At 39.9% G+C, this 10,491-nt stretch overlaps 1 protein-coding gene across 1 annotated transcript; it reads left to right on the top strand.

The window, feature by feature from the left end:
• Positions 1–558: 558 nt before the first annotated feature.
• CCDC160 (coiled-coil domain containing 160) lies at positions 559–10,148 on the top strand. The gene is given in 4 exon segments (XM_068697256.1): positions 559–1,620; positions 1,622–1,963; positions 5,998–6,186; positions 7,067–10,148. Coding segments are annotated over 2 exon segments (768 nt in total). The 5' UTR covers positions 559–993; the 3' UTR covers positions 1,763–1,963; positions 5,998–6,186; positions 7,067–10,148.
• Positions 10,149–10,491: the final 343 nt, after the last annotated feature.

Raw genomic sequence — 10,491 nt, forward strand, 5'->3', positions numbered from 1 at the left:
TAAAATTTGCTAGATTTTTAACAGCAAGTAAACTGGGTTTCATCTTCTCGATTCAGAAGTTACGGTGCAATGAAACATAGCTGAACAAGTGGTCCTGAGTAAATGAGATACTTGAAATTTCACACAGACTTTGACACTTGTTCTGATGTTGGTGTTAGTGATACGCATTAGGAGATACCGTCAAAGTTCCTACAGATATTTGCTTCTCTTGGAAAACTTAAATGATTCTGCATAACTGTGTGTCTGCTCAGTTTGTATGCGAAGAAAGGACTATGACTGGAATATCAGGAATCTTGTAGGTCAGCATTAAAGGGCAATTGTCAGTTACCAGAAGCAGCATATATTGCCTATTTATACTATGTGTAGCTTTTTAGTAATGCACCATAATAAGGTCTGACACCTCCACAGTTTTTAAATAACACTGAGCACCTATACCACAGCAGAGTTTCAGATAGTCAGATCCCAGCACAAATGTTAAAACAAAGAGCCTTTGAAGAGGTTGAGTGGTGATGAGATTACATGAAGAAGAGAGTTTAGAGCAAACATAGTTTGTAGTCCTCTGTCCATAAATGTAAACATTTTAAATAAAGGTTGTATAAAGCTTACTTTATTCAAAAACTAAGTTTGCTTAATGCATGACTTAAATACACATTTTTGGGGTCTTAAAAACATGTAATTCTAAAATGTTTCCTCCAACAAACTAGTAACATATCAACAGCTTTAATATCACAGCAACAGCTAAAATATAGCTAAGCTCCTGTCTAGTTTAGTTAGCATGAGCTAACATTGCTAATACACTTACTAAAATTGAATACAACCACTTTGGTGGTGCGAGTTTCCTACTGCAGGCTTATATGAAAACTGCAAAGAAAGGTATTCAAATACAATAAAAATAATTATTCAAATCAGAGTGTAAAGATGGTAGGTTTTTTGTTGTTGTTGTTTGTTTGTTTTGTTTTGTTTTGTTTATTTGGTAGGAAACAAATTCCAGGAATGGACAGAAAACACAGGGAGGAGTTTATTTCTCCTAATTGCAATGCACTGGACTTTTTTAGTCGAGCCAATCAATCTGAATCACTGACGGTTGAAAAATTGGCTTTAGAGAGAGCAAAGAGAGGGGGGGAAATCTACAATATGGCAATTACAAGAATTCTAGAAGAAAGAAAAAAAAGTTTCAAAAGGAAAGAATGGTTTTCCAAACTCATTGTTCAAGAATATGAACCTCAGTTAGTAGGTGCAAAGATAAACATTTCAAAGGAGGAAACAGACAGGGATTCTGCCTGCTGTGGAGCTGGTAATTTAGATGTTGGAGCTGAAGAAAGCTTAAAAGAAACAGAGGGTCATTGTGCCTGGAATGCAAGGGAATTAGCAACAAGAAACGCAGCAGACCGGCTGGGAAGAAGTCTCCGAAACTCCTCCGTGCTGCTCAGTGTAGCGCTGTTGCAACTCAAAACTATGCGTCAAAACCTACAAATAGGCTTTGAAAATGCTGAGCAGGAACAGCTAATTGCCAAAAAAAAAAAAAAAAAAAAAAAAAAAAAAAAAAAAAAGGAGAAGAAGAAAGGTTCACTGCAAAACTGCCCAGTTAAAGCAGGGTCAAAGGACAAGCTTTGAAAAAGATCTCAAGCTTCAAGGCTGAAAACAAGACTTACGTGAAAAATCAGGAAACTTAAGAAGATTTAATGAAGAGTTGCTCCAGGCAAAAGGAGAAACTATTAATTTAAATGCAAAGAGCAAAGATTTACAACAAGACTCTAAGTAAAGTTAAAGCAGCAACATGAGCTCAGAAATAAGACCAGCACAGAAAAAGCGAAAACACAGGAAAATAAGGAGCGAGGTGGAAGTCGCTACAAGCAAACTAAAAGCCGCAAAGCTCCTGCATGCCTGGAATCCTAAAGCCTTCGAACTGCTTGCAAAACATCTGCCGGCCCCGCCGCGGGGCGATGCACTCGGTGCCTTCGGGGTAAATATTTTGGGAAGCGAGGGGCTGCGAGGGACCCCTTAGGGGCAGCCCCCACCGGTGGCGGCCCCGCGGTGCTGCGGGAGCCCGGCAGGGGGCGCTGGGGGCGCGGGGCACGGCCGGGAGCAGCCGGGCCGGGGTCCCAGCTCCGAGGGGGTTTCGTGCTGCAAAGGCGGGGGCTGCGAGTGCTGAGGAAGGGGTGGAGAAGCCGTCCGTTTGGCTCTTCAGAGACAAATTCTCTCTGCAGCACGGCCTGGGTTGTGTAGGAAAAGATTTTAAAAGGCAGCTTGTTCGAAAAGTCTCCTGTAAGAGACTTCTCTGCGGGTTTAGCAGCGAGTTAAGCGTAAGCAGCAAGCTGCTCCTCTAATAAACACCACAAGCACCCTACAAGCTACTGCTAGGCTTGTGCAGGATGGGGGGAAGTTCAGTTTATGGCTGTTCTCACGTCCAGCAGTTTGTGCATCCCCTTTGTGCAGCTGGGTGCCCAATGGAGACGCGAGGGTTTTGCAGCTTCCCTCCCCAGGTCCTGGCTCTCCCAGGGCTGCCAGCAGGACAGGCGGGGAAGCGGAGAGCTTGGGGGCTCGCTCCCTGTAACCACCCCAAGTGCAGTCATCGGGGAGTCACCGCGGCCCCATGCGCTTGAACCGCCCGTGCTGCCCCGGCCTTGCGCCCTGTGCAGAGGTGGGTGCCTTAAAACCCGCCCCGAGCCCCAGCAATTCATATTTACATGGGGGGGGGGGGGAGGGAGGGAAGCGAGGGGTGGGATACATTTAAAAATTACTCATTTCAAAGGTATTGGCTGGTCTTTGCCTGTCTGTCAGATCTGAGTGAGTGGATTTTCATGGAGGAATTTCATGGAAATTAAATCTCTACTGGAGCAATCCATTCAACTCCTAAAGCTTCAGCCCAGTTTTGTATCCTGGCTGAATGCCCTGCTGAATAGCTTGGTGGGGATGCAAAAAGCCACCTTAAACTAGGGATTTTTTTTTTCTGCTAAATTGACTTCAAAGTAGTAATTAAACAATAGCTAGCTTAAAGAAAATCAAGTTATAAGAAGCTACAGGACCAAACTACGTTATAAGTTATAAGGGTATGTTTTAGGGGAGGGGGGCGGGGGATGTGATGTTCAGACTTGCGAAGGAACTGGGAAGAGTCAAACTGAGAGAACCAAAAATGGGTACAAGAAAGTAAAATGAATCGCACATATTCAAACATTTGTTTCCAGCTGTACTACAGTCAAGTCCAGAACTGAGTAAATGGCTGCACAAGGAGACGGCCGAATGGTTTGGGATACTCTAAGCAAAAGCATCCAGTTCAGATGCCAAAGCAGCTTTCTCTGGCCTTTGTCCTGTCCTGTGTTTGAGGCTCGTCTTCCCCATGCTGCTCTGCATAGAGCTGAGCGCCGCACTGCTCAGTATTCATCACTTCTTTTGTAAAGCAAAACTGTGTTTGTGGCCAAGAGCATCCTTACAGCCAGTCTTCTCCCTTTTCCTTTGCCTCCCAAAAACGCAGTCACGACTGCAGTCATGCCTGTGTATTGTACTGATGATTTAGAAGCACATTTGACTTGAAGCTAAGACAAATGGAAACTAATCTTCTGTCTGACTTCTTTGGTAAATACTGCCGAATTCTCTCTTCCCTCTGCACTGAAACTATTTAACTTGCCTCCTTTGCTTGGCCATTTACTCATTTCAGTCCTTGGGGTCCTTGTTACCACATGCAGAATTTTTCCTGCGCTTAATGTTCTTCCATCATGCCTGCTCTGGAAGGAGAAACCTGCAAGATTGTAACCTAATTTCATTTTAAACCTCTTTGGAGTGATTGATTTGAGGGCTTTCCTTGGTTGCTTAAATACTTTTGTGGCTTTATTTCCAGCTATGTAGAGGTTGTCACCGAATTAGCTAACAGAAAAAAGTGAGATAAACACATATTTGGCACTACCACAGTTGCTAGATTGTTAGTGTTTACGGTAAAGCTCACTATTTTAAAGTGAAATGTCCAGTATTGCACTTAATCTAATAAATCTGTATTTTTCATACTTCATAGGGAATTTTCGATAATCCGTGGTCAGGTCCAGTCCCTGGGAGGATGGCAGTGTGCACTAGCAGAGAATCTGATCCATGAGTCTTTAAAATAGTGTCCATCTTTGAGTTGTGTCAAATGACACCATGTTAAATGGCACTTGAGATAATGACTTTATAGTCTTACTAACACTTACTGCAGTCCTTAGGCTAGACTATCAAATATTCTCAGTGTCCCAGATGTCATACTGTTACTGTGATAGTTACTGCTAGAAGAAAGCTCATAAAATATAATATGCAATTGTTACATTGCTTTTCAACTATCTGTCACCATTTATTTGCACTGAGAATTGCCTTTCATTTTTAAACCTGAATTTAATAGGTTGCAGAGAACTACAGCATAGCATCCCTATGAAATGATAAACTAAAAACTGGCCAAAACTGTTTGATGCCAACTGTAAAATCCTGGTGAGATTTAGCCCCCCCACAGACACTGTCATTGTTATAGGCCTTTGCTATACCTCTGTCAGAAGGCTGGTTCCTGCCATGCAGTAGTTCATGTGATAATTAAGTTTTATCCTAAGATGATACAAGAATATGAAGGCAACCCATTAGCGTTTGACAACTCTTCCTAAGTACTGAAATGGGAAAGCACTTTGGACAATACTTAGGTGCTTCCATGCTGTTGGCCATGTGTTTAATGGCAACACATAATGACTGTTCAGTAGTGCTAGTGTAATTCATAGAAAGTCCACAATTTCAGTTCAGAAAACCATAGATGCTACAATAAAACACAATAGCAGAGCATGTGTTTAGTTTACAGCTTTTCTGTCTAGCTGTTATACATCATTCAAACAGCCAATGTTGCTGGAGTGTAAAGTAATTGAGAGCTATGCAGGGTGATTTATATCAGCTGAGCTCGAGGCCAGCAGCATCAGTGACAAGATCTGGCAACAAGTCAGTCACATCTCCTTGTTGTGTGGGATACTAGCGTGTTGATCACTGTTACTTTCTGAATAATCAGGCATCTCATCTTTCTCAAGGGGAGAACTTTGGGATCTCAGAATGCTACCTTGTAGGGCCAGGTGGGTTTCCAAGCAACAGACTGTCCTGGTTTGTAAACCAACATTTTCTTACTGCACTTCAAAAAATAGCCTGAAAAAGTGCCCTCCTGCAGTCATGTCACACTCAGTTTGGACTGGCTGCTGGTGAAAGACAGTTCCCTCCTGGCAGCACGTTCATCTTTCCGTGGCTCTGGCAGTAGTTCTGTTCTGAAATGAGTCAGCTCAGGTTGATGATCTGGCTGAAAATTAAAATCTAATCTTCCCTCCCCTCTAGTTAATAAAGACACAGGTGATGGTGCAACTGCACTTCCTCTGGCAGTCAGAAGGACGTAAATTCTTTGTAGGAAATCACATTAACTATGCACATGCAAGAGCCATCTCCCAGACCTTACACACAGTACATCTACCTCTTTTGAACAAAACTGTGGACTGTTCTTTGACTGTCATAACTCTGAATGTCATTCTAACACCCACATTTTACATAAATTTTGCAGTTTTACTTGCCTAGTGCTGGTATTCACAGAAGGCAATCTTGAAAGCTGTTGCTGGTACTCACAAGCCAGTGCTTCTAGTTACCAGATGAACAGTGATTCCTAATGTGGAGACAAAATTATCAATACTTAAAATGTGAGAGGTCTAGGTAACAAGCCTATGCTAACCAAAAGAACATTCCTTTCAAGCAAAAGCTAAAATTGTGCAACTGTCTCTTAAATCCCCACCTCTGAGCCAAGGTAACACTGGGTGTCCCAATCCTATAGATTCTACCAAGAGCCATCTCTCCATATGTTCACACTATTTACTGGTTGATTCCTTCTTGGAATTGTGGCAGTTAGCAAGTTCCATGGAGCCTGTCTCTAGGATCCCTAGCAGGGATGGATACCTGATTTTGTTGACATTGTTTTTTCTCAACTTTTTTTTTTTTTTTTTTTTTTTCTGCTGAAACAATCTATAGGCTGGCTCTCTGCAATCACTTGGCAGACAACAGGGGAGCAGAGGGGAAGCTGCTGTCTGAAATGTTCTTTCACTAGGATCACAGCTGATGATGTTTCTGTCTGACCTGTCCTGAATGGTACCTGCATTACTACACACTTGGAGTCACCGGATCTCTGATACGAAGAGGTGAACTGTATTGGTTTGTCCAGTAAGTTTTGGAACGTGTGGCCTGTTATCTTTAGTGTCCAGCTGTAGAAAACATATTCTAGACAGTTCTAGCACCTCAAAAAACACTAGAGAATATTAAATCCATAGCTGCAAAATCCCTCTCTAGATGGAAAACTGAAGTCTACAGTCTAAGATTTGTTTATTTATTTTTAGGAAGTGGTGATGGTTTTAATGATATATTGAATACAAAATAAGGAGAAGATATTTTCCATCAGCCACAGATGGCTTGAAACAATAGCTCTGACAATAGCTCCAATATTCACACAGTGAACTTTGCTGGTTTAATTCATAAACTTAAAGATGGTTATTTAAATTAGAGTATCATTAGCTATTTCAATTTTAGTGTGTTTTTCGCATTTAAAAAAAAAAAAAATCTAGTTAAAATACTAGAACATAAGTGGTTCTAATGTCTTTCACTGATCATTAAATTTATCTTACCTCTAGCCTCAACAGCTTGTATGTTCCAGTTACTGATTGTAACCACAAACATCTGTTGTGTATTTAAAACAAGAGTGCAGTCTGAATTAACTACACCATAAATCAAAACAAGTATGATTTGTATTAATCCTCTTCAGATGTATTTTGTTTGAAATTGTTCTATTACTCCTGGAAATAAAATCATATCAAATCCAGCCTTCTAGATATTAGAACTGATGTCCACCTTGCTAAGCCACATGCAGGATATTTATGTTTAGTGCAGTCCTCTCCTCAAAAAGAAGAATCTGAACAATGATTTATTGTTTGATTTACTATTTATTTTTTATTACACTTCCTAAATGATGTAAAACCTTTACTACTTGATGGCCTTTTATCTTTTTAGTTGTAACATAACTGATTGGTAATGCTCATCTCCTTTTAAGAATCAGTTTGTGAATTCTATGGGAGCAGGAACATCTCAGTTTTTTGTATAATCCACAAGGCATCATAACACAGGTAAGAAATCTGGTAGTTAGTATGCAAAAATATTTTCTCTTAAATACTTGTACAACATAGCAGCTAGAGGCCCTAGAAAATATCAGGATGCTATCCTAATAGGCACTGTACAAACACATGGAAAGAAATTGCTCCAGGTATTAAACCTTTGCCGTCTGTATGGACAAGACAGAGAGAAGCAGGGAGATGAAGGGACATTCTTCTTGAAGAGATGTTTGGCAATGACTTGCAGCATGAGATTCCAAATATGGGTACAATACTACGTGAAACCTCAAGATACATAACGTTTTATTGATCCCCACAAAGACAGACCTGGACTTAGGTCAGTAGAAAGCCCCTGTTTATGTCTGAAGGGAGCACTTGCCGCTGTTTTGTCCCAGAATCACCAGAGAGCAGTACAAATGTGGCATAGAGAAAATGCATATATGGAGGTGACTGAACACAAAAATAGCATCCTTATGGATATACACCGTAGTGCACACCTCTTAGACCTCTAATGCCAGTTAGAGCTAACACACTGCTATATGGGAGTGTTGTGTAAAGCCGTGTGCTTTTAACTCAATATAAATTGAGTAAGGAACCCCTATACTTTGTAATCCTGGGAGATGAGAGCGCTACTTCAGGATTGTGGACACACTACCTTATACCTATCTTTACACTAAAATAATGAGTGGTAAAATGGTTAAGGCTTTAGTCACTGTTGGCAACATTTGCTCTTTTGAAGGGCATTTATGGGGGCTTGTTTTGTTTCACTTAAAGTTTAAAGCCTGGAACCTTTGTGGCTGTTTAGAAAATGAGAGAAAAGATTAACAACCTTGTACAAAACAAACAAACAAACAAACAAAAACCCACACAAATGCAATGAAGTATCTATCGGCTAAGACTTATTCCAGGGTTTAAAACTGTGCTGCTCTTTTATAGTAAAAGCACAGAGGAGACTTGTCTGCCTGTGGTGTTTTGGGGTAGATCTCAAGGCTTGTTAGACACCAGTCTAAAAAGACACTTGTGTCTTAGCACAGGTCTTTGAAATCCATATATGGCTACCAACTAGGGTGTATGGTCAACATTACTCATCATTTTTAAATTATATTTTAATTGCCTTTAATTTAAGAACTTTTTTTTTTTTTTTTTTTTCCTGGTAAACTAGAAATGGTGGTACCTGCAGCATGGCTAAGCAATTCGGTATTCTCTTTTACCAGGACATCTTCCATTCATTATCTTTATGCTTTATTTAGATTTCTATCCTGAATCCTTGCAATCACTTTTTGTGGATCTGCTAAAGCAAAGCTGGCAGTGTTTGTCTTGAAATCTCATCCTGTAAACACATTGCCTTTGTAATAACGTTTAAACTACTGTCCAAGTACAAAGAATATGAGGATTATTTGGACAAGTGGCTGGGGTTTTGGTTGAACTCTTGGAAGCCGTGAGCACTGAAGAGAGAATATGGGTCTCACCTTGTTTTATTTTCATTACACCTTGTACGTAAAGCCAGATGCAGAAAGAGCTAAGATTTGACTTACTGCACGTGTTCGGACTATACTTAAATCACAGAGCAGAAATACAGCAGCTCAAGACATTTTTTTTAGAGGATTCAACACGTTTCTATAAAACGACTTTTCCAAAATAGCTCCCTCCGGTATATTCTTACAGAGCTCACACAATGTTTGGGTTTTATTTTAATCAGGCGCTGCTCTGTGGGAAATAAATGAGGTTTTATTTCCCATCATTTTAACTAAAAAAATTAGCTGCACACACTGAAGTCACTGTAAAATGTACTCCACTACAGCTGGGCTATAGAAAATCAAAAAAACTGATCATGTCTTTGATGAAAGATGAATGGTTTCTATATAACTCTGAGGTCTGTAAAGCAACTGGATTAATGCTGTATCTGTGAACAAATGACAAGCTCTGTTGTGTAATTTCAGTCTTTTTAGATTCTTATTATGACATTTCTTGTTCTCTTGAAATGGAAGAAAGTAAATAATTGAGTTTGTGGGTGATGAGCCTGCCAAACACAAGGCAGTAAGAAGTTCTGTAAGCTCCTGTAGTGGTTAATGCCTGCTGGGCTCCTTGCCAACATGGTCAAAATATTTTAACATAAAGTTGAAATCTCCTTATGCTGTCATTTGGCCACTGCAATCGACTGGCTGGCGATAACCTGGCATTAGTCATTAAAAACACAACTGCAATACTGCTACACGTGACCATTATTCATGGAATCTCTGGCTGTAAAAAAACATGATGATAAAACATTAAGTCAGCTGGATACGCGGTTTCTAAAACTCATTAATTCATTTGCCTTGCTGAGCCTCTCAGTGAAACTAAGTATGTCAGAATTCAGTATTCATGTGAGATACAGCATCCCTAGAGTGCTCTTAAATGCCGTGCTATAAGAGAATAAAGCAACTGGCTATGTTAATTTTAAGTCCCTTTAGAAAGAAAAGAAAATAGACTAGTGCTTGGAAAATCAGAAATAACATTTGACTAAACATCTTTATCTGAGAATGCCCACAAAATAGAGCCTTTTCCTCCCTCGTGCACTCCACACCTTTGGTTCTCTGCCTTTCACTGGAGCACAGAATCAGTAGGGTCCTCCACAGAAAGCTTTTCTGCTTAGCTCTGCAGGTGCTGGAGCTATACAGCAACATGCTGCATTGCATATATTTCAACAGGAGCCAAATCAAACCATGATCACAGTTATCTTTATTATTGTATTTTTAAATTTTACCCTCTAAAACTCCTTCACTCAAAGACAGACAAAAAATAATGCCAGAGGGAAGCAAAAACAATTGGCCTGGGAAGGAAGTACTCACTGAAAGAATGTTTTTTCAGCCAACAAAACAGAACAATTTTTTTTCTTCCCCCAATAGCTGATTTTCAATGAACATTCACTGAAGAGTAAAAAAGAAAGAACGCAAAAGAGAAAAGAAAGCTTTTCCTCAAGACCTGCAGTGCCTCTGTTTTCTGGAACTCAATGAAGAGACAACTCCTTATTAATAAACTGCAAAATAGAACAAAATAACAAGATGGCAGAATAGTTTCTGTAGTGATAGGAGTGTAAATAATCTACGTATAATGATGTAAAATAGTGGTACCTTGAATATTTAAATGTGTGTCAGTATTTGAGTCTCCCACCAGTGTGATGCTCATTGGGTCAACACATTCAGTATGACAACGGATGCATGGGGAAACAAAGTGCCGTTTTTGTTACTTATATTTGGGAAAATGGGTGATCTCCTGCAATCTGATTCCTGCCTCATATTTTCTATTTAATTATTATAACAACTATTAGCTTTTTAAAAAACAAAACTAAAAAGACTTTCGATATTTTAGCATCAGTAAAAGTCTGTTA

The sequence above is a fragment of the Anas acuta genome, chromosome 13 (genome assembly GCF_963932015.1).
Source record: "Anas acuta chromosome 13, bAnaAcu1.1, whole genome shotgun sequence".
Classification (NCBI taxonomy): domain Eukaryota; kingdom Metazoa; phylum Chordata; class Aves; order Anseriformes; family Anatidae; genus Anas; species Anas acuta.